We start from the raw sequence: 24,520 nt of genomic DNA on the forward strand, positions 1-24,520 counted from the left end.
TAAAAATATTAAAACTCTTTGACCAAACTACTCACTTTCGAAAGATACATGATACAACCTTGGTTATGACAAGTGCACCATCTTCATCACAAAGGGGTTGGCTGAACACGAGAAATGAAACCTGTAAAAGTGTCAACTCCAAGTCTAAACATCAAAATACAAAGAAGTAAGCTTTTGGGTCTGAAGAAAAGAAACCCAAGACCAATTCTCTTGTGGTAGCTGAAGCTCGTACAATGTTTCAAATGCAATACGCGAGGTGCATGTCCTCTTAATCAAAAATGTGCAAAGGGTGGCAAGGTAGTCCACTAAGTTGCGTCTCTCTTGATTTCAGGTAATTCTTAAATGGATGATTTGGATGTCTTCTTTTTTGATGATGTGAAGTGTCACTTTAATGTGAATCCTTTTGAACCGCATGAATTGATCTGTATGGTGGGTCATGTCACTTTAATGTCAATCCTTTTGAACTGCATGACTTGATCTGTATAGTGGGTCATGTCACAGCCATCCTGTTCATGTGTTATTTGATGACAGAAGCACCCAAAGTCAAAACTTCATTGCCACTTCTCGTGTGCAGAAGCTGAATGACATTGTCAACAATGGAAAGTCAATAAAGCCGAGTGCTCAAGACCTGGTGGCTTGTTGCAACAGAGAAAGGGTGAGTATTTCCATGGATTTTGTGGTTTGATTACCATGGACTTTTCGTGGGAATGATGCCAATTTAGTGACTATTGAACGCTTCAGCAAGATGTGTAGATTCATTCCTGCTGAATAGAAAATTCCAGCAAACATCTATGTGTTGAGAATTTTTTTAGTCTTTATGGTTTGCCTGCTGGAATTCAAGTCACAGAGATGTTAAGTTTACTAGGCATTTCTAATAAGCAGTATTAAAGTTGGATACTCATCTTAGCATGAGTTCAACTGATCACAGTAAGTCAAATGGACAAACTGAACAGATAAATCACGCATATGATGTGTCATGGGCATCTGCAAGCCCATGTCATGGCTGCCTGGCTGGCAGCTTTGCAACGCCCTACAGCCCAAGCAACAGACACAAGACACTAGGCAGGTGTACAGCAGTCTCATCGCATCCACAGGTACAGGCACAGATTCCAGAATGCTCATTGGAGCAGGCACTTGACTTGGGAATACACTTATTTCTAGAAAGTGCAGGCAAATCCTAAACCAACTCGTTCTCATCCTCCTTTGCATATACCTCACCTGTCTTTCCATCAGTCTAGCAAAGCATTTTGAGGGACACTCGCTACCACTAGTCCCAAAGTCCCCCAAGAAACACAACGCAAATACCCTTCCTCTCTCATTTGAGGGAAATACCTTCTACCTTCGCATATATTTTGCTTTGTATCTGCTACCAAGAATGAGTGCACGATCCCCCTTTTGTCAGTCTAGCAACTCTGTTCTGGCTTCTTCATTATTGTTTTTTTAACTCTCAACCTTCTTGTCTTCCTCCTGCATTTGAGCATCTGCATAGATGTTGGACATCAGCACATAAGATGCAGCATCCTTTTTATCCAATTGGACTGCATGTTCAAAGGCCAGTCTTCCAAGCTCCACGTTACCCCACCTTTGACAAGCACTCAACACCATATGCCACACTGTAAGATCAGGATGCAAAGGCATCTTCTTTACCATGGCTATCGCCTCGTCTAATTGGCCTGCACGGCCAAAGAGATCAACCATGATGCCATGGTGCTCAATAGTTGGAGTGATACCAAATTCTGTACTCATGGCCTCAAAGTAACGTTGGCCCTTATCCACTAGTCCCAAGTGACTGCATACAGTAAGGATGATAGAGAACATGAGCCCATTTGGCATTATCGCTTCTCCTCTCATTCTCTCAAGCATATGAAAAACCATTTCATATTCTCCATGCTGGGCATATCCTGTGATTAGACGAGTCCAAGAGACCTCGTCTCGAATTGGCAACTTCTCAAATACTTCCCATGCTTCTGTAAGCGAGCCACATTTGGCATACATATCCACCAAGATGTTGCCGACAGCAAGATCTGTTTCCAGGCCCTTTCTCGCTATTTCAGCCTGTGTTTCTCGGCCCTTGTCTATCGCTCCTATGCTCCCACAAGCTTTCAAGCTGGAAGCAAATGTGACAGCATCTGGAGAGACACCCTCCAGTTGCATCTGTTCGAGACAGTTGAGTGCTTTCTCACCAAGCCCATGCTCGGCATATCCTGCAATCAGTGCAGTCCATGAGACCTCATTTCGAACTGGAAGCTTGTCAAACGCTTCCCGTGCTTCTGCAAGCATGCCACATTTCGCATACATATCCACTAAGGTTGTGCCAACAATGACCTCTCTTTCCATCCCCTTTCTGGCTATCTCAGCATATATTTCTCGGCCCTTGTTTATGGCTCCTATGGTCCCACAAGCTGTCAAGCTGCAAACAAATGTGACAGCATCTGGAGAGAGACCCTCCAGTTGCATCTGTTCGAGACAGTTCAGTGCTTCCTCACCAAACCCCTGCTCGGCATACCCTGACATCAGAGCATTCCACGAGACCTCGTCTGGCGCTGGCAGCTTCTCAAAGACTTCCCTTGCTTCCGCAATTAAGCCACACTTAGAATATATATCCACCAAAGTGTTGCCAACAGCACGATCTGTTTCCAGCCCCTCTCTGGCTATCTCAGCATGTATTTCTCGGGCTTTGTCCACTGCTCCTATGCTGCCACAAGCTTTCAAGGTGCAAACAAATGTGACAGCATCTGGAGAGAGACCCTCAAGTTGCATCTGTTCGAAGCAATTCAGCGCTTCCTCGCCAAGCCCCCACTGGGCATACCCTGCAATCAGGGCAGTCCAGGAAACCTTGTCTCGAACTGGCAGCTTGTCAATCACGTCCCCTGCTGCCACAAGTGAGCCACATCTGGCATACATATCCACCAAGGTATTGCCAACAACAAGATCTCTTTCCAGCCCCTTTCTGGCTATCTCAGCATGTATTTCTCGGCCCTTGTTGATGGCTCCTATGCTGCCACAAGCTTTCAAGCTGCAAAGAAATGTGACAGCATTTGGAGAGGGGCCGTCCAGTTGCATACGTTTGAGACAATTCAATGCTTCCTCACCAAGTCCATGCTGGGCATATCCTGCGATCATTGCATTCCACGAGACCTCACTTCGAACTTGCAGCTTGTCAAATGCTCCCCGCGCTTCCGCAATCAAGCCACATTTTGCATACATATCCACCAGGATGTTGCCAACAAAAAGATCTGTTTCCTGCCCCTTTCTAGCTATCTCTGCATGTATTTCTCGACCTCTTTCTGCATTTTTCAGCCTGGCACAAGCCTTCAATACCGTGACAAAGGTATGCTTGCTAGGGCATACAAAATCCTCCTGCATTTTCTGGTAGAGCTTGAGGGCATGCTTTGAATCCCCAAATTCCATATAACCCCATATGAGAGAATTCCAAGAATACTCATTCCGATCAACCAACTTGTTAAATACCTGCTGGGCATCCCACATGCTCCCAACTTGCACCAACATTGGGACGATGTAGTTCCCAAGAGATCTATGATCTTCTAGGCCATTTTTGCACAGATAGGCATACAAACGCCTGTTATGCGCTACATTTTTCTTTGTTCTGCACTTTTGCAAGATGGATGTAAGATTCTGAACTGAAGGTGGCTCGGGCATCCGTTCCATAGACACTAGTGCCTCCTCTAAGCTGAGCGTTTGCCAGCCACTATTCTCATGCAGTTCTTGTAATTCAGAGGCATTGACCTTTACTCCAGCCTTGCCACACTCCACCAAGCCAGTGTCTTGGACCTTACCAGTGGATGCTTTGGGCTTTTTTTCTAGCTCGTCTTTAACCCAACCAGGATTGTAGCGGCTGTCTATCCATAGTGATTTCTTGATAATCTTATGCTTTAAGTCTGGAGACCTTGGGTTTTTCTGTTGTCGGTATTCACAAGACACTCGTCAGACTAGCCAGTGTACAATTTACCTGTGCAAATCATCCAGTTGAGATTCTTCACACGCTTACTTTGTTCTCTCGGTTGTCACACCACTGTGAGGGATACGTGAAGTACAAGCGCTCAGTCCCTTGTGAAGCATATACACAAGGAAAACCAATTGCTAGAAGTGGTTAGAGAAAAAATCGGCAAATATTTTATTAGCTAAATACCCATGTGAAAGAGAAGAAAAACAAGGTGGCAAGATGGATAACAAGAAGATATGACATCCTTAACAAAGTCAGCTAGACCAAAGACAAACTAAAAGCATGGAAGGACCTTTGGAAAGATGAAAACCAACCATCTCCTCATAGTCCCTTAGCAGGACCAAGAACAGATAGTCGCAAAAATGCAGTAAAAGACAGGTTACCTGAACGGGAACATTCCTGCACCACCGCACCACTGTCCTCGGGGGCAGCCATCGGAGAGTGAGGGCTTGATTGCCTGCGCAGATGAGCCAAGCAGTAGGATTGTGGATCCCCCGGGCCATGCAGCTGAGCGACGATAGGGCTACCTGGTTTCGTTGCGGTTGCGTTAAAAGGACGACGCGGATCTCTGCTTCCTCCTGTATAAACGTTTATCATCATGACGGGAAACGTTGGGAGGCGCCCAGAAATTCCTTCAGACGACTGTTCAAATCCGTGGCTTGGTGAAAGTTGTCAGGAATGGGACTCGAGTGGTTTTAGTTCAATTCTTCTCCCACCTCGGGAGATCTCTGCTGCGCTCGCGCCCGTCTTCCTCCTTGTTCCTTGCCGTCGAGATCCTCGCTCTCTGCTCGTCAATCCCATATTCTTGTTTCGCTCCCTCCTTCCTCCTTGTTGCTGAAAGAAGAAATCTCGTTCATTTCTAATCACACATTCCTCAAGCTGAGCTCACCATCCTGTTGCTGCTGCACCTTCACAGGCGCTCCGCGTCCATCCTAACTCCTAAGCTTGCCAAGCGAATTACCGTTGCTGCTCCCTTGTCTGTCAACGCTTAAGATTTGTTTCCACGCTCAATGGCCATCTTCAAATGATTTGCAGAACCTACTTTCCGGAAGGCCAGATATTAGCTCGCATCAGTGTTTGCAAGGCTAAATGGGTAACGCCTTGGCAGCCGTCATTGTGACCATCCTGTGCATATAGCCGATCATCGTAGTACCTATCTCCGTCGACTGTCTTTTTGCAGTCCGTCTGTGTTCCACCCCGTGGACTGTATTTATGCAACAAGTCTCCGTCATCTTTATTGATGAGGATGATCTGCCAAAGCAAGCATACATACATACATGTATTAATAGACCGCCCATGCCATCTTCTCCCATATCGTACCTCTTCTCACATGGGAATAAGTTGAGGCAATGACCTCCCAAGGCGAAAATACATTATTCATCTGAATGGTGCTTGTTTAGACGGAAAGTGTTTGAGGAACACATCATACACATGCTATACACAACCCGTCCAGATGCCAACGAGCAATCCCTCATTCACATAGCGAGATCTTCTCTGCTAGATCCTCTGTCCGCTTATGTCCTTCATACAGACCGGAGAAGGTTTGTGACATCACCAACAAATCCGCTTATGCCCTTGGTGAAGTTCGCCATGCAATTACCTGAGTAAGCGATCCACGCTGTTTGGTGCTCCTAGTTTTCTGCACTTCTTCTACAGGACACATGTTCATGACTATGTCGTTCGTAAAGCTAGGAGAACGTGTGTGTTGGCAGAGCACAGTCTAGAAGCAACGGCCAAGTCTTTGTTGGTAGAGAGAATTCTCGAAAGAATGTGTTCACAAAGAAAATTCTGGGAACACATACGGCCTATTCTCCACAGTCATGCTTTGTCTAAAAGCAGCACTCGCTCTCTCCTCTATAAAATGTTGTGGTTCTTTGTGTTCGGTGTGAGCCATCATTCGTCTGATGTATGTTGTGTAATCGATTGGTTCTTCATAACAAACCTACCTGCTTTGACTCCTGTTGACGAGTAGCGGCAACTTCCGAAGAGGTGCAGAAATTCTTGTCTAGTTTTCTAAGGGTCATGTTCTTATTCAGATTTCCTTAATTTCCTCCTCCATTTCAAACCATTGTTGTTTTCTTGTGATTGCAGGCCTTATGAGCATGGCCGAGTGTAAAGCAACATACGGTGATGACGCACGTTCTGCCTTGCGTGGTGAATGGTCTTCTGCTGATGACGAAGAATACTATATCTCTGAAGCAAACGTAAACTTTCGTTTTTATGACCTCGTTATTTGTTTTGTTGTTTTTCAGACGTGATTGACAAATCCAAGAAAGAAGATGACCAAGCCTTATGTATGCAAGAGCATGGCCTCAAAAGTTTGGACCCAAGTCGTACTTCCAGTTCATGACTAAACGTTTTGTTCCTCCTCCTGATGGTTGATCTCAACTCATTGTCGTCCATTATGTTCATGCTCGCACTGTTCTTTTTGACATATTTCGGTCTCAAAAGTTTGGACCCAAGTCGTACTTCAGGTTCATGACTAAATGTTCCGTTCCTTCTCCTGGTTGATTTCAGCTTATTGTCGTCGATTATGTTCATGCTCGCACTATTCTTTTTTATGTACTTTCGGATGTAAACTGTTCCAGGTTTTTGTTTCGCCTATCGCACTCAATTCTAAAAATTGCACTTCTGCTTTGCGTGTGTTTGCATCTAGGCATCGGTTCAGTTCTAAACTATACTTCTACTTTGCATGTGTTTGCATCTAGGCACTCGTCTGTTTTACGTTTTGTCGGTTCTTTTTGTTATTGCTTTTTGTTATGGCTTTCGACGACCCCTGATTAGGTGATTCGCTTTTCTTGCGGACCCCATTCAGCCAAAAAAGATATAGTTGCGGACATTCCAATTCGCAAAGAAAGGTCTAAGCATATCCAAGGTATAGCGGTGCGTCAGTTAAGTCGTTTCTCTTGGTACGTACTTGTGTTCATACCACTTAATTTAGTCTATAATTTGTTGTAGACTTAGGCCCACCAGTTACAAATGCAGTGCTTCTTATTTCTGATTTAGTCTATGATTTCTCATTTCGTTATGGAGTGATTTCTTATTACGAACCCGAGATGTAACTCTCAAGATCCATGTCATACAATGTCATGAAAACTCATAAATCACATCATAACATCTTCCTGTATCCTTCTAAAGCTTCTAAAGCTTACATATCTAAGCAGTTTTATATTAAGCTTCCAATATAAAATTATGCATTTGAATAGCTCCATTTATGCCGACCATTAACCCGCACGTCCGGAGCACACAATCCAAGTGAGGGCAATAGTCTGCCCATCACTATGGATTGGGACAGACTACTGCCCAACAGAAATGAAGGTAAGTATTTTGATTTGAAAAGACAAAGCTTGATCTAAAGTTTGAAGGAATAATTACCATACTTACCGGTCCATTTTAAAGTGTCTCCGGTCTAAATCGCATCCTGAGAATTCAATGCAATAACGAGTTTCCTGGATTTCAATTGACAGAACCCATTCCTCTCGAAGTGTAGTATTACTTGTTTAATTTTAAGGAAGGCATTGAAACTGAAATTTTCCATATATAATATGGACATGATCTAAGAAAGGATCACTTTTTCCGAGAATGATCTAGGTCTATTTCTCAACGCATGGATGAATTTACAGACATCATAATTCAAGTGTTCTATGTTATCAAATTTTTCAGTGATGGCAACTCCATGTTCCATTTGGGTGATAGTGATGCTTATATTTAGGAAATCTGCCTTCACTCCAACATCGTGGCCCCGACTATCTTGGGAGTAAGTAGTGGTGGTTCCTTTATATCCAAGTAGTGAAGAGGATAAATCAAGGGGTAGGGTGCATCGTCTCCATTTTCCTTTGTAAGGAATTGTTTGGGCGATGTGACATTGATCATGAGGATATCATCCATATATCTGAAAACATTTCTAAACATTTTCAGTATTGCAAGCATTCTATTCTTCCGTAATTTCTAGATAAAGGTATATTCGAACCAGAATAAGTACAAGTTGCACCATAATGGGGCACATGCAAATCCCACAGGGATACCTGAGACTTGCTTAAAGATCATATCTCCCAATCTTACATGCATATTGGTCAATAACCAGTTGTTAATTTCAATAAATTCTACCCTTGACCATGAAATTCATGTCTTTTTCTTTTTATTGCTCCACGAAGCTCTCTCCACGCCATGATTTATGCATATGAAAGTTGCTTTTTCTTCATCAAATGCTATATTAATAACATTTTCCGATATACCTTTTAGCCCATCGTTTCCCTCCAAAGGGTATGTTCTCATAGCACTTTCCTATATCCGCTATATAAATCAAGTAGATATTCTGAGGTAAGTTTATCTTGACATCAAATGCAGAATTAACAATCCAAAAAGCATTAACCTCATAGCCCACTTGCTCAAATATTTGGTCTTGTAGGTTTTTAGCTACAAGCATAATTGGCTCCATAGCCAATTGGAAAGCAATCGTGATTAGAGATGCTAATTTCACAAAGACGCAGAAATGCGCATTGGTTATCCATCTAAAAGTATTCTTATGGGCTTTATAAGTCGCCATCATGTACGGGAGTGATTGAGACTCAATAGTGTATTTAAGGTCAAATTGAGTAATCCCTCTAACCAGTTGGTCGAGGGTACTGATATCATGGATCCGAAGAAAGTCATTGCTGGATAGTCTATCAAATGCACACCCAAAGATAAACTTCTTGCAAATGTAAGCCGGCGTATTATTTGATTTATTAGTAGACGTGACAAGTAGAGAAGCTGTAATTTTCGAGACTTCTTCTTGAATTATAGATGCTGCATAAAAAGCATTTTATTATATTCTTCTTTTCCACGATTTCTCTTAAGAAACTTCTCCCAAAATTTTCAAACTCCCATTGTAATGCGTTTATTTTATTCTTACAAAGAGGGACAATCTCACTTAGTCTTTCCCAAACATCCAATAAAGCTGAAATAACTCCTATATTAAACCCGTTTCGTGGGATATGGTTAAGGCCTTTCTTTATTTCCTCTCGTTAAGTATTCATTCTCAATGATGTTGCTATCCAGAGTGACAACACGTTTCACAAATTTCTTTTTATTGTGTTGTGGCAGTCACAAATGTTCTCATTCCCATCCTTGAAGGTGATATCGGGTTTGCATAGGGATGCTACCATACTACCGAAAAAAGACCATGCAAAGCTGAGACCATGGATAAATTCCGTCAGATTATGCAAACCATATTGGCATAAGAAATCTGTTATTAATCTCTTTATGGAGAAAACTTCCAACAGTTGATTATGAAAAAATACATGGATGAAATTTCCAGAAAGCTCTTTATTGCAAACCAAAGAAAGTCTCCCATGTGGCAACTGGACTAATCGTCTCTGGTTCTGGTGACATACCTAGACTATGTTAGTCTTTATCATCGTATAATAGGTGTTGAGCTGGGAGATTGTTGCTCTTGTTATTCGTAAAGGACATGGTCTTTCCTTCTCTCATTATTTTTGAAGTGCGTACCTGTGCTTCCGACTGGCTATCAAAGTGGACTGAGCTCTCTGATGTGGGTTGCCAATCAATCACTCAACTTGTTCCTTGATTTCTTGCAGTATCAAATTCTGGACATCCTCTTCCTCTAGTGTTCCCAATTCTCCCACCAAACCGTCCTCTTTTCGGAGGGGGTAAGCTTCTGTAAGTAATAATTTCTGGGGATTTGATCATTGCTTCTCCATAAGACAGAACTCTAGGGGAAGGTTGTGGAAACAATGGCACTTGTAGGTTTTTCTCCAAGTTTTTGACAGCTATGAGGACCAAATCTCTCATATAATGAAAGGCCAAAGATGCCTTACAGAATTGCATCATATCGCTTGACTTCATAAAGAGAATAAAGGAATTGAATGAAGCCTTCAACGGTCTATTGGGGAAGAAGGCTTGCAGATTATTGGCTATATACCATACTGCGTGGTCAAACCACAGTGGTTGTGCTCTGCAACTGATCTTTTCCTCCAGGCACCTACATTTCAAATATGGTCTTCCCACATTAAAGATATCATTAACGTATTTGGCAGATTTCCTTTCTGTTTCTGAGATCTTGCTCTTGCACCTGCCAAATACTCCTGCCGGGGAACTGCAGTGGCCTTCTGCAAATGCAGACATCAGAAAGAAATTGGCCAAGGCATAATTGTGAACAATGTTTATATTAAAATTCTGGGCATGTTTTTTAGCTTCCTCCTTGAGTGCTTTCGTTTGATCCACCAAGTTTGCTAGAAAGATCCAAGTATCTGGAGCAAAGGGCACTAGTAGATTCATGTCATGGAGTTCCCACACCTTGTTATCACAAGCTAATAATTCTGCTTCCAAGACTCTTGCAGGAAAAAAAGGGTTTGTGTATGTCTGGGTTGAGTCCTTTCTAGGTGTGATTGTGGATACCATAAGTTGGTCCGAGAAAATGGTATCTTGTACTTCTTGTGATAACCCTTCCAAATCACAAAAACTGTGTTGGGTTTTCCTTGATGATGCACTATCTGGAATAGAAAAGCATCTCAGGCCCAAGTTTTCCATAGATAGAGGGGCCGATGGTGGTAGCAGATTGAAGTATTCAAACATACATCTCATTGTGTCCGGGGATTTTTCTGCAAAATCTAGCAAAGTAGTGTTGTCCTCTTCCATGAGTTGGTCCAAAGACTGCACCAGTTGATTAACAATCTGCATGGTTTTCTCAAAGTTTCCCCTCCCTAACACTAACAATCTGCACCAATCAATGAAATAGTTGTATCACCACCAACTTGCTAGACTCGGGATGTGTTGTAATTTCTTGAGAGTCAAGAGCAATGATTTCTTTATGGATCTTCCTATTAAACATGGTCATGACCACTTGGCAGCCAAGGATTTTAAATCCTGATGCCAAACAGAGGTCTGCATTACAAAAGCATAGCATGTATAACCATTAGTTATGAAGAGTTTGTTCTCTTACAATGGTTACACAAGTGTGTGTTTTTCCTAAGCTGTAATCTATCCTATCATTATCTGCACCTCCAAGCAATTGCCATGGCAAAGCATATAAGCTTACATGATCCAATGCTGTCAGTAAAACTTGAATGACATTCATTATTTCAAAAAAATGCAAGTATTGTAACACATCCTTGTTGAATGGGCCATCAAATGAAGAGTGTAAAGCTGGCCCTGCTTAGATTTACACTCAATATGGTAGGATTCAACTCCTCAATGGACAAATCCCCCTCCAACATTTGAATGGTAGGATTCACCCTCCCATTCAACTCCTCGATGGACCTATCCCCCTCCAGCTTGGCACGATTGGAATTCTTGACCCTCCTCTCCTCCAGACAAAAGTACAGGACTTCTAATGTGGAAGAGATTGCGTTTGAAGATCTTGTGGCATGAGAGCTTCAACTCCTAAAGAATAATATTTCGGCAAAGCAAGTGAAGCCAAAGCGATGAGAGCCTAGGTTGTACAAGTCTGGTACTTGCTCCCCCTTCTACAGCCCAGTATTGGCTTATGGAAGACATCTACATATTGCAACGTATACTCATGTATGCTTGCTGTGAAGTGCAGGTGGTTATTATCTAGAAATACTTGCAATCATGTGGGAGAAGGAGAGAGGTTGTCAAGTAACCGTATCACAGAGGGGCCAGAAGGCCTGCAGACTGCATGCTGCACCAACTTTGGTGGTCAGGGTAGTAACGAAGGCAGTGAGGAAGTATTTGGACCACTCAAGTGTGAGGGCGTGTCGGTCTTCCATTAGGGGTGTTCATCAGTATTTGGCTAGTGTTTTTGTCACAGCTTTGGGATGGCCAAGGGCTTTCTTTTTGCTCGCCCAGTCCTTATAGACATGCATCTATTTTCATTTACTTTCCTTGTTCTATGCGGTTGTGTGTCCCATTTCGTAAGCTGCGATCGTTTTCCGTTTCCTTTTCCAAACAGAACTATCATCGAACGATCACTTAATACTATGCGCATCTTTACCTTTCTGCATCTATTTATTCGGAATAGCGCATTCGTTTTGGAGTTTCCATCGAATCCCCTCAACTGGGATCATCCCTTGGCTATGAACTAAGTTATACAACGACATCTAGACTGATATCTATTACATGATGCAGGAGATCTGCATTGTTACGGTTGAACCTCCGAGTTATCTCGTGCGTTGTAGCCGGTTGCCATTTCTACAAACGGCTTAATCGAAACAGATCTAGCCATATCCACTCAGTAGGATCGAGTGCCTAACCTTCTTGCGACGTCCGGTTGCTGGGGTAGTGTATTCTTCTCGGCGCATCCATTAGGATAGTCCTTTGGATAGCATTGGAGGTCGTCATCGAAGTATATCACGTGCAGGGGGGTTCGTTAACCCACAGCTCCAGGTGAGGAGAAAACTTTGCGTTTCAATAGTTTCCAGGTCACTTTAGCTGCGCTAAGTCATAAGCAGGCGATTCTGTGGTAGGAATACCTTTCCCACCCCTTTACAACGAATGTCTATCCTACTGGTCTTCCGTTTACGGATGTTTGTATCGCTATTTGCAAAACGGGTGGGTATCGCTCAGAGCTCTATCTTCGTGTAAGGGAGATCACGTAGCAATATCCGTGGAACTGGGAGGGATCTTCCATTCTATGGTTACTGATGCCCTTCACTACCCTTCCGTTCCTTGCATGCCGCGATGCATGCTCACGGAGAGTCGGGGTTCCACATGACAGTCATTACAAACCCAGAGAATCTGGACAACACCCATGGATGTTCCCTTGGATATATTCAATGCAATAGCCCGCTTCTTAAACTGCATCAAGAATGTCTCATAAACATCCAATGTAGGTCTGGGACTTTATCCTTCCTCATTTCAAGGGAAAGATATTCTAGTTTTGCCTATACATTTTTGCTTTGGGAATGTCTTGTATCCCCTACCAAAATTTATCCACAATCCCCCGATTGTCAGTCCCCCAACTCTGGTCTGGCTTCATCCATGCTCTTTTTCTCACTCTCATTGCCTCAATCTGCTTCTCTTCCTCTTGCATGTCAGCATCTGCATATATGTTGGACATCAAGACATAAGATGAAGCATCCTTTTCGTCCACTTGCACTGCATGCTCAAAGGCCAATCTTCCAAGCTCCACATTACCCCACTTCTGACAAGCACCCAACACTGTATGCCACACAGCAAGATCAGGATGGAAAGGCAGCTTCTTCACCATCTCTATTGCCTCGTCTAATCGGCCTGCACGGCCAAAGAGATCAACAATGCAACTGTGGTGCTCAATATTTGGAGTGATACCATAGTCTCTGCTCATAGACTCTAAGTAATTATGGGCCTTATCCTCTAGACCCATGTGACTGCATACACTAAGGACGATAGAGAATGTGACTCCATTTGGCTTTATCTCCTCTCTCATTCTCTCAAACATACTGAAAACCATTTCGCTTTCTCCATGCTTGGCATATCCAGCAATCAGTGCAGTCCATGAGACCTCATCTCGAACGAGCAGCTTGTCAAACGCTTCCAATGCTTCTGCAAGCAAGGCGCATTTGGCATACATATCCACCAAGGTGTTGCCAAGAGCAATGTCCGTTTCCAGCCCCTTTCTGGCTATTTCAGAGTGTGTTTCTCGACCCTTTTCTATCCCTCCTATGCTGCCACAAGCTGTCAAGGTGCAAACAAATGTGACAGCATCTGGAGAGAGACCCTCCAGTTGCATTTGTTTGAGACAGATAAGCACTTCCTCACCAAGCCCCTGCTCTGCATATCCTGCGATCAGTGCATTCCATGAGACCTCATCTCGAAGTGGCAGCTTGTCAAATGCTTCATGTGCTTCTGAAAGCGAGCCACATTTGGCATACATATCCACCAAGATGTTGCCAACAAAAAGATATCTTTCCAGGCCCTTTCTGGCTATCTCAGCATGTATTTCTCGGCCCTTGTTCATCGCTCCTATGCTGCCACAAGCTTTCAAGCTGCAAACAAATGTGACAGCATCTGGAGAGAGACCCTCCAGTTGCATCTGTTCAAGACAGGTCAGCCCTTCGTCACCAAGCCCATGTTGGGCATATCCTGCGATCATTGCATTCCACGAAACCTCATCTCGTACTGGAAGCTTGTCAAACGCTTGCCGTGCTTCCACAAGCGAGCCACATTTAGCATACATATCCACCAAGATGTTGCCAACAAAAAGATCTGTTTCCAACCCCTTTCTGGCTATCTCAGCATGTATTGCTCGACCTCTTTCTGCATCTTTCAGCCTAGCACAAGCCTTCAGTACTGTGACGGAGGTATACTTGCTAGGGTATATAAAATCCTCTTGCATCTCCTGGTAGAGTTTGAGGGCATGCTTTGAATCCCCAAATTCAATATAACCCCAGATAAGTGAATTCCAAGAATACTCATTCCGATCAACCAACTTGTCAAAAACCTGCTGAGCATCCCAAATGCTTCCAACTTGTACCAACATTGGGACGACGTAGTTGCCAAGGAATCTATGATTTTCGAGCCCATTTTGGCACAAATAAGCATACAAGCGTTTGGTATACGCTGTATTTTTCTTTTTTCTGCACTGATGCAAGATGCACGTAATGTTCTGAATTGAAGGCGGCTGGGGCATCCGCTCCAATGAAGCGAGTGCCTCTTCCAAGCTGAGTGTTTCCCAGGCACTCTTTTCACACACCTCTTGTGCTGTAGATTCATTGATCTTTACGTCAACCTGCCTACTGTCTTGAGTCAGACCCGTGGATGCTTTGGGCTTTTTCTCTAGTACGCCTTGAAGGCAACCTGGATTGTGCCAGCCGACTATCCAGAGTGACTTGGTAGTCTTATTCTTGGAGTCTGGAGACCGTGAGTAAGTCTGTTGTTTAGATTGACAAGAGACTCATCAGACTAGCCAATCTACAGATTTACCTGGGCAAATCACTCAGTTCATATTCATCCCACGCTTACTTTGCTCTGTTGCTGTGAAGGATTTGTAAAGTTCTCCTTCCATGAGCGCTCCGTCCCTGACCTACCTGCGAAGGAAGACCACAGGAATGGTTAGCAAACCATTCGTGTCCCCAATCAGTATGCACCCATGTGAAACGGAGAAAAATGACTGCAGAGTTAGAGTAAAGGACGGCAGTACCTGAACGCGAATATTCCTCCACCACTGCTCCACTGTTCTCAGGGAAAGCCATCGGAGAGCGAGGGCTTGATTGCCTGCGCAGATGAGCTGCGAACCGGTAGGATAGTGGATGTCCGCTGCAGAAAAACGCCGGGCAATGCAACCGAGCGACGGTAGTGCTGCGCGGTTTCGTTGAGGTTGTGAGGAACGTATGAAAGGGGTCTGTATCTCCTCCTTTGGAAAGGTTCATCATTATCGCGAGAAACAGAGAGAGGAGGGTTTTGGTGAATTTGAAGCTTGCAGAGCTGCATGATCTCTTCTCTCCTGGTTCAAGCGTTGCGGATTTGGGAAATTTGCTTCCCATATCCCTTGTTTCTTTCACAGCTGACGCCTCCTCGTGCAGTGCTTCCCATGATGTTGCCGTCCTGCCTTGATTTCTCCGTGGCTGTGACTGCAACTTTGCTGCTCTATGGCGGAAGAGTTCCTTGCAATTTTGGTTCTCCTTGCTTCTTTCAGCGCTTCCTCTTCTAGTGCGCTGAGGCTTTTACTTCGATATGGCCACCCTTTCATTTTGCCTTGATTTCTCCCTTTGCTGGATATGCCTTCGATCGTGCCATTAGCACTTTTATTAGCACTGGCATTTAGCACTGTCTTCTGCGTCTTCTATTTTGGTTGTGTGATGGTTGTAGCCTTGTAGGAAGGTTCATACTCATTTGGTCATTTGACCAAGTTAGAGAGTTAGTTGTTGTTAGTGTGAGTTAGGTTTAGTTAGTTAGTACGTTAGGTTTAGATTATTATATATTCTAATTTTTGCATTCTTATTAATCTTGTCGTTTGTTAACACTGCCCCGCTAGGGGCACACTATAGCAACGAGAACGTTGCCCCGTCTAAAGCGGGTGAGAGGGTCTAGTAAAGGGAACTTGCCTTTTCCCGTTGTTCTTTCTTCTTGCGGCTTCTTCTCTTTCATCTCGTCTTTCGTTTGTTAGTACTGTTCGTTTTCAGATTGTAGCTGGTTTGTGCTTCTTCTTTTTTGGCTGTGGATTACTTTGAAGAAAAGTGGAGTTGCTGGTCTTTGTTGCTCATTTGCGCTTCTTCTTGTTTGGTCGTGGATTTCTTTCAAAAAAGTTCGACTCCTTTTCCAGGTGATTTTTGCTTTTGTTGTCATTTACGCGTTCTCCTGTTTGTTTGTGCTGTTTTACGTCTTCAACAGCCAGTATGTAAGAGCGTCTAGAGATGGCGGGGAGCGGGAGGAATTAATCCTCTTCTCCTTCTCGTCTGCATTGCCCGCATGCTCTGTTGTCCCACCTCCACATGCCTATGAACCCACTCTCTCATAAAACAGGACCTTCTTCACCTTTTCCTTCCCCCCACAATAGCAATGCCCTAGAGCTTCGCAACAGGGCACAGAGCTGGAGGTTGAGGTCGATCCAGTGTTCCCCAAAAACTTGCAAAGCCTTACAATGAAACTGCAAAGTTTTAGGTTTTGCCTGACTTTTTTCTATTTGCAGGTTTATGGAAATTGTTCTTGTAAGTGTTTCATAGGTATTACAGTTGGAAGATTAAAAATGCAAATTTTATGGCTTTTCATTCATAAAACATGCATGTTTTTTAGTCGACTAGAATATAAAATGGAGGTTTTTAAAATGTGCATGTTTTCATATATAAAAACATTAAATTTATATAGCTTTAGATATATGGATTTTAGTTGGATGAATTATGGTTTGTGGAGGAGGATCAAGATAACCTCATCTCCCTTCTAACCTATAAGGCATTGCCACGTTTGGCTTAGTCTCCTCTAACAACAAGATTTGCCCTCTTTCATTAGTGTACTCCTTCGTTGGCTTTTCCCTCCTTCACATACATCCACAATATGCCTCAATTCAGCACCTCCTCTGCTTCCCTGCTCAACCCCCCCTGCCGACCCCTTTCTCTCTCTTGTGTTTTGGAGCTCCTACAACCCCCCCTTCACAGTACCCGCATTGCCTTTGCCCCTGCTTCTGCCTCGCTCCTCGCACTTTGTTTCCTAGCTCTTTTCCTTGTTTCCTATCGCTCTTTAAACTCTCCGCTTTCATCCAGCATTATTGGGCGCCCATATATTCCCCTCTCCTCGCTCGAGCTCACCTTCCTTGGTGCCCCCCTTCGGAACCCACCCTCAGATCTGGGTCGCAACATGTGATGAAGGATCCTCAGGTATGCTCCTCTCCTTCCCCGTGTCTGTGCTTCACTTTCCCCTGTGGTTTGACTCTGGACTCTAGCGTGTTAGGATCAGGTGCTTGCAATAGGTCAAGTAAGAGGTGCATCATCTCCAATACATGTTCTGCTGTATCTCCCCACCCTTTCTCCAAGCCCAGTTCTTGCAGTCTAAGAGTATGCAGACGATTTGGATTAGAGCATTATTTTCATGGCAGATATTGCAACCAAATATTAGGTGCATTGAACCGAGATGCCAACAACATACCTGTGGTCGAATTCTTCAAATGGAGCGTTGCTTGGAAGCTTAAGCAACTGCTCTTCTGCTTTCAATAGGGCCGCGCGAAGCTTTTGTAGAGTCGGGATTCTTTCATTGACCATGAGTGTCTGTCCACAGAAACAAAGTAATTAGCTCAGTATTGAAAAAACATGAATTTGCAACTATCGTAGCTACAAGCGAGTGACAGTTACGTGTCCCTGATACTTGTGCATTCGTAAAAAGTCGAATAAAGGCTGCATGCTCTCAGGGTACTCATCGTGGAAGAGCCTCGAGGACAGGTGACGATTAAGGAACTGTACTCCATTCCCAATGGAAGATGGCATTGTCAGCTTAGGGAAGGAAGCATTGAACGGTTCGAAATCTAGCTCAAGAACGAATGCATCTTTGGACTTGCATGAGCAGTAATTCAATTGCTCATCAGATTAAATGTCCGTTCAGATCAGTAGTTGAAAAATATAAGTTTATGATATGTTAAATTTTTGGAAATATGGTTGAAAGTTTTCTAAGGCCATGATGACATAGGATAAAATTCAAATGTGCTGAAGTGGTCAAATTTCCCTTTTCACAAGGCTGAATCATAATATCTCAGGTTTGTGATTGCTAGGTTGATTCAAAGACTTGTAAGTTTTGAGATATCAGGTTTTTCATAACGCAACCAAAAATATTTTTGGGGAACACTGGGTCGATCATCCGCAATCGAAGCGAATGCCTGTCCCACATTTGTTTTGTTCTTCATAGGCGCAATTTAAGAAAGCATTTCGAGCTCTGCTTTGTCTTCTTTATTTTCTTCGTCGTCTTCTTCTTCTTCCTCTGTGATTTCGGAGGATTTCTGGTGAGTTCATCGATCCATTGGATATCGCCAACTGCAAGACAACGCACGTCAAAGGCAAGATTACTTTTCATCTATTTCAGAACGACTTATAACCAAGATATTACATGGTACCAGAGAGATTAGACCTCATGCTAACCTTGGCAAGAGCATCTGAGATTTTTATCAAACTCACCACCGAAACTGAGCTTCTATGTGTAAGTTCAAAACCGGAAGCAAGTCTTTGTCGCCAAAAATGGCTGCAGAATTGCTAAGAGCTCTCATCTTAACTCTTTTGGAGACGGACTGGATTAAATATGCTGTCCTTTGCGGAAGTTCCTGAAAAGAAATGCATCAATATTTGTAAATGTAGCTTGTGATGAGTACTTCTCAACGACTATTCGAGTCTGATACACGACGAGCTCCTTATAGTCGACTTTTTCGGCCTATTAGGGAGGAATTTCATTTCGATAACGGAATAAGACACGGATGTATCCGCTAATGTCAGCTAGTTCAGGCCTTTCGTTCAACACCATTTTGGCGACACGGGCCTGTGAGGCTAAGGTGGGAGGATATGTCGACTCCATTTTCACACAACAAAGTGACATCTTCCCTTGAATACTCCACCGAAACAAGATGAAGCATCTGCATCACAAATACGTGGAGAAAATTGAAATTCCTCAAATTACAACGATGAGATCCTGTTACGAATGGAAAAGCACAATTACTGGAAAGCGCCAAAATGGCTAACGTCTGAGTCCCTGTGCAGTATCTTCAAGCTGCAAAAGACCTTACTGTTCAGCAGGAGCTCCCTCAAAAGTGCTTCCTACCCAGAAAGAGAACGGCGTAGGAAATACATTTTTCCTCGGGTCTTCTGGGGTCTCCTTCTCAGGCTTCCCATTCAACCGATTCGAAAGGCATATCACATCCTTCATGTACTTCTCCACTTCATTCGCTAAAGCTTCCAAATCTTCTTCCTCAATTGAGGGCCGATCCTCGAGCCACTGAACTTGAACGACTAAATACGGTTTAGTCCTCACTATGGCTTCTACTTTGAATCTTTCCTGACCCTTACAAATCAAGAAAAAGTGGCCGTCCACCAGCCTCTGGTGCTTTACAACCTCCCTAACACAGCCCACTTCTGCCAATCTCGTGGATTGCAGATCCGTGTAAATTACCCCAAAGCGCAGATCGGTTTGGAGAAGTGTGTGCATCATTATGCGGTAACGGAACTCGAAAATTTGAAGAGGCAGAATGGTACCAGGGAAAAGGACAAGAGGTAGAAGGAAAAGAGGGAGCTCAACAAAGCTGTTGGATTTCGCTTTATCTACTTGAGCACTCTCCGAAGACGAACAGCGTAAGGGTAGTACCGCTCTCCGGACCTCCTATCGTAGATATTCACTAAAACACGGGCCACGTTTGTGGCAAGCGACCCGTCACAGACTGGGAATACTTACGCTTGAGTTGTAAGAAGCCGTTAGGTGGAGTGGGAGGCAAAGAAGGCAATGCCGATCCAAGCGTGCAATGAAGCGAAGAAGACGAGTTGATTTGGAGAGAGAGAGAGAGCTGCATGTAATTGTGCAGTGGAGGTAGCTAGCTGCTTCCATTGACGTCCTGCAAACTTTTAAGAAGGTCTTCCCTGGCGCTGGAGCAGTACTTGTTAAGAGAATAGTGGTGACAAATATTGATATTGTCGGTGCTTCTAAGGCTGGATGTGATTCATTGCTTTGGTTTAAGAGAAGAGAGATCGAGCCAGTGTGTCCAGGAGTGTGAGGCGTTGAGTTGGCTTGCAAAGCAGGCCAATAATTTGGCAGAGTGTTGCAAGTCACTTGGCAATGTTCCGAGTGGGTTTGGTTGTAGCAACGCAGCTACACAAAGCAGTTTCTTTGCTGAGATGAAGCTTTTGGTTTGTCATTTCACGTAACATTGCTATTTCGTTGCAGATCCAATCACTAAGTCTTTGGGAAACACTTTTAATCTCTTCTATGTCAACCTTTCGATGAACTCTTTCACAAATCCGATTCCCAAAACCTTCTCTAATCTCTCTAATTTGGTGTGGCTTTGGCTCTCTAGTCGTGGGTATTCTCCCCGCTTGGCTCTTGAGACTTTCCTTGACAGATCTCAAATTAGGATCCAGCTCGGTTCTGGATTCTATTCCAAGTATTCTTGCTAATCTCATATTGTCTCTCGACATGCTAGATCTGTCTAACAACAATTTGACTTGTTCCTTTTCAGCTTGGACCCTCGCAAACGAAAGCTTTCAGCTCGCTTCCTTAAATCTTTCTAACATTCGATTCTCTAGGCGTCTAACATGTTTGGAGGCTTTTGCTTGCCGAAATTAGCCACCTTGGATCTCTCTTTTAATCATTTCTCTCGCCCATTAGATGCATTTCAAAATTGCATTTCAATTTCTACAATTGCGCTCGGGCATAATTAACTTCATGAAGTTTTGTGGAAATAATCAGCAGAGTGTGGTCAAACCTGAAACATTTTTGGCACTTGATACTTGTCTTTTTTGTAGTTTCCATAGTCTTTATACGCATGGTTTTAGCGTCAATTGGTCCTTGGGTTATATTTTTTAGTTGAATAGAATATAATATTATGTTTTTTTAATTAGTTTCGCATTTGAAAGAAAATTTTAGCCTTCATTGTTGGGCATGAAATGAGAAGATAGATACAAGTTTTATTTTTCTGGAAGAAATATAACTTGGTTTTTTCGGGAACTATCATTATTAGTCTTTAATTTGTCTCTTTCCTTTGAGCAGTTTTGCATTTTACTCATTTTCATGTTATTGTTTCTATGTAGTCTTTTATAGCAAACTTTCTTGTGATTAAGATTTCTTTTGACAAGTTTTTTCCGTGTTAGTTATCTTGAGTGACATGTTTCGTTTTATTTATTTATTATATCTACTCTCTTTTCAGAAATGTTTATTAGCATTGCCCCGCTAGGGGCAAGCTATAGCACTGGGAATTAATTCCTATCTAAAGTAGCTGGCTGTTGCGACCATATTTTTCATCCTTTGGTAAAAGAAACTTTCTTTTTTTAGCGATTCTCTTCTCTTTGTCTATCTTCTTTTGAGTTGTCTCGTTTTTGAAGTTTCGTGCTTTTCAGATTGTTGCTCCTTTGTGTTTTCTGTCATTTGGCTGTGGATTATCTGAAGAAAAGTCGACCTGCTGCTCGTTTGTTCTCATTGTTGGCTGTGGATTTTTCTGAAGAAAAGTCGACCCGTTGGTCTCGTGTGTAAGGTGATTTTGAATTTGTTTATCGTTTACCTCGTTTGTTTGCTAAGCATCTCCTCGTTTGCAATTGCTCTTCAAATCTGGACATACAGTTTTGGAATAGTGGAACTATGGTGGTTTTAAGCTTTTCATTCGGGTTTTAAGCTTTTAATTCGGGTTTATGATACCGCCAGCAGTTGAATCTTTACTGGCCTCTACATTTGCGATGTCTGCTTGCATTTCTTTCACTTGCTTCTGGAGATCTCGCATGTAGCTAATGGCATCCCCTGCAATAGAAGCTTTGTCGATCTGCACAATTCAGGTTCCGCAACGGGGAGTTCATAACTTGAAAGTTAGAAGTCTGCTTGTTGCAACAGTAAATATGCAAATATTTTATAGATGAATTGAAAGATATAGCTGTAACTAATGAAGGTAGACTTCATCACAGCTTGAATTAAAGATTTGACGAACAGAAGCAATAGCACAAGAGGAGGCGTAACACAGCAACAGTGAATGAAGAGAAATATATCTACTTTGTCTTATCGGTACCTTACTGATTTTGGGAACAAGAGCTCTTAGAGAATACACGCTCTCGTTTAGGTTCTTTCTGTGCCTTCTCTCAGACACCAAGTTCTTAGACATTGGGCCCTTCGAATGACCTCGCTTCACACCGTCATCTACATCGTCCATTTTGTCATTGTTGTCTAAAGATTCTAGCTGCTTAAACAAGTCATTGCATGAACTTGCCCTAGGGGAACCCCGCTTGTGGTTAGGATTGGAAGCTGACACCCATTTGAATTCTGTACTAGAGTATGGTGTGTGTCTCGTAGCAGTCATTGGTCTGCAGGTTTTCCAGATTCTTGACCCCAACTACACTCAAGGCGATCTACTTCTGACTTCGTGGGTTGGAGACCACCACCCATCTTTGATGTTTCCCGTGTCTTGAGGCAGATAGTCACCATGCCCATGTTTGCTAGTAGAGAAATCATTGTTAATCTTCCATACGGGACAGTTGGAGTCAGATGGCAAATTCCATTGTTTTCGCAATCTCTTAGAGAACCCAGCGTGGAACTTCCCTTCGACACTGCCTATAAGAAACTCGAGTCCATGTTCAAAGCTTATCTGTGTGGTATTCAGATTCTCCAACCAGTCACGAAATGACTTTGTTCCCTAGAATGCTACAAAAAGAGTTTGGACTCCATCGTCGACGGCAAGCGCTAGCATTAAGCTATGGCTGGAGGTTCCGTCCACCCCTTCAGGGAGCATTACATGACGAAGACCCAAAGGCACAACGTACCCTCTCAACTCAAGTTGGGATCTCTGGGAGTTATGATACGTACACACCAAGCATAGGACAGCTTGACGGATGTTTAGAATGGTAGGGGAAAAGTCCATGTTTGCAGCAGTAGGTTCCATTTCTAGTACTACTTCAATGTCCATAATCTCTCTAGAGCATGACGATCGATCCCTCCCTCCTCTAGTTAGCCTCTAGCATGCCTCACGGTGGATCTCTATAACACGTCGAAACGTGAATCATCCAGCACATGCCTGTGCCAAATCCGAGTTGGGGGGAATTCACACAAGATAAGTAGCATCTCTTTAGGGGGGGTGGACTATGATCGATGCAAAAATGAGGACAATAAGGATGAAATTGTTGGCACAAACGTACCGACTTCATAAGGGAGTTGTTCCATCTATTGGAACTCTTGCCTTTCTTTGAAGCATTACCGAGACCTATTGCAACATCTGCCTCGGCACATAAATGCAACTATGTGAATCTCTTCACTCCTAAATGATGCATTATTCATCAACGGTGACTTCAATGTTTTGATGCTCAAGTCCACAAGAGGCTTGTATGCAACGACATAGAGTTTTCGCAAATCAGACAAGAGCTCTTTTGATGAGGTAGCATTCCCTTCGTACTGGTGATGAGGTAGCATTCCCTTCGCATTAGATGAAAAAATCTTCAGCTCTTATGTACCGGTTGTTGGAGACGCAAGTCGATTGTGTATCCTATTTGGCTCTAACTTTGACAGTTGCAGAGTCAACGATGAGGGGGTCATCGACCATGTTGTAGGTCTTAGTGATGATCAAAGGAGTAAGAAAGGGGAACGGGGTTATGACTGTCCTGACATTAAATTACTCTGTCGCACACCACCATAGATTTTCGTAGTTTTCACAGTATTTACACGCACGGTTTTGGCATGAATTGGTTCTTGGGGTGTATTTTTTATATTGAGTAGAATATAACATTATACTTTTGTGTCTTAGGTTTGCATTTAAAAAAGAATTTTATCTTTTATTGTTGGGCATGACATCAAAAGATAGACAGGAGTCTTTTTTTGGGAAACAAGTATCATTTGTTTTTTTGGGGAAGTATCATTAGTAGTCTTTAATTATAGTAATCTTTAATTTGTCTCTTCACTTTGAGTAGTTTTGCATTAGCCTTCATTTTGTTGAGCATGAAATTAGTAAATATGAATTCTTATGTGGAGAAGAACATTAAAGAAAAGTGTTTAATTTACTCATTTTCATGTTATTGTTTCTATGTACTCTTTTTAGCAAACTTTCTTTTGATTAAGATTTTTATTGACAAATTTTTCCCTTGGTTATCTTGACTAACATGTTTCATTTTATTTTATCTATTATATCTACTCTCTTTTAAGAAATGTTTATTGTATTATTCATTATGAGGAGGTTGAGTCTAGGTTTATTGCTAGACCTAGGTAATAATGAAGACAAGTGAAAGGGAATCGATGAGAGGGCTAGAATGATAAGGTTCTTTGTGAGATATGTGGAATTTATAGGGAAGCTATTTAGCAAGTGGTGGGTGCAGTGATGGATTCTAAAGAGAGTTTGAAAAATAAATGAAGACAAGAAAAAGAGCTCACAATTGGGATCCTTAGCTAGGTGACAATTGAAGTAGAGTCTTGTATAGTGAGTTTTAATATTGTAAGCTTGATACAGAATCTTTAAGAAAGGAGAGAGAGAGAGAAAGA

At 42.8% G+C, this 24,520-nt stretch overlaps 2 protein-coding genes, 1 long non-coding RNA gene and 2 pseudogenes across 5 annotated transcripts; 1 reads left to right on the top strand and 4 right to left on the bottom strand.

The window, feature by feature from the left end:
- Positions 1-335: 335 nt before the first annotated feature.
- On the bottom strand, positions 336-5,194 carry LOC147902863 (pentatricopeptide repeat-containing protein At3g03580-like). 3 transcript variants are annotated; one of them, XM_087373867.1, is made up of 3 exons: positions 4,348-5,194; positions 4,010-4,068; positions 336-3,918 (listed from the first exon to the last, which is right to left on the bottom strand). In XM_087373867.1, the coding sequence occupies exons 1-3, from the start codon at positions 4,562-4,564 to the stop codon at positions 1,441-1,443; spliced, it is 2,754 nt and encodes a 917-aa protein (XP_087229993.1). In that variant the 5' UTR covers positions 4,565-5,194; the 3' UTR covers positions 336-1,440. The 3 variants fall into 3 exon arrangements, with proteins under 3 accessions (XP_087229993.1, XP_087229994.1, XP_087229995.1); XM_087373868.1 differs by having other exon boundaries at positions 338-4,033; positions 4,348-4,363; XM_087373869.1 differs by lacking the exon at positions 4,348-5,194 and having other exon boundaries at positions 338-3,950; positions 4,010-4,336.
- A 436-nt stretch (positions 5,195-5,630) lies between these two features.
- Positions 5,631-6,324, top strand: LOC147902864 (uncharacterized). The gene is made up of 3 exons (XR_015540842.1): positions 5,631-5,953; positions 6,056-6,118; positions 6,217-6,324. It is a non-coding gene; the product is annotated as an uncharacterized LOC147902864 (long non-coding RNA).
- A 5,759-nt stretch (positions 6,325-12,083) lies between these two features.
- Positions 12,084-15,602, bottom strand: LOC147902865 (pentatricopeptide repeat-containing protein At2g34400-like). The gene is made up of 3 exons (XM_087373123.1): positions 15,045-15,602; positions 14,867-14,931; positions 12,084-14,774 (listed from the first exon to the last, which is right to left on the bottom strand). The coding sequence occupies exons 1-3, from the start codon at positions 15,385-15,387 to the stop codon at positions 12,843-12,845; spliced, it is 2,340 nt and encodes a 779-aa protein (XP_087229249.1). The 5' UTR covers positions 15,388-15,602; the 3' UTR covers positions 12,084-12,842.
- A 1,608-nt stretch (positions 15,603-17,210) lies between these two features.
- On the bottom strand, positions 17,211-17,817 carry LOC147902866 (sucrose synthase pseudogene; annotated as a pseudogene).
- Positions 17,818-19,048: 1,231 nt separating this feature from the next.
- On the bottom strand, positions 19,049-22,358 carry LOC147902867 (uncharacterized; annotated as a pseudogene).
- Between the last annotated feature and the right edge of the window lie 2,162 nt (positions 22,359-24,520).

This window comes from Dipteris shenzhenensis, chromosome 4, assembly GCF_047967505.1.
Source record: "Dipteris shenzhenensis isolate YYH24624 ecotype China chromosome 4, Dip_SZ_1.0, whole genome shotgun sequence".
NCBI lineage: Eukaryota > Viridiplantae > Streptophyta > Polypodiopsida > Gleicheniales > Dipteridaceae > Dipteris > Dipteris shenzhenensis.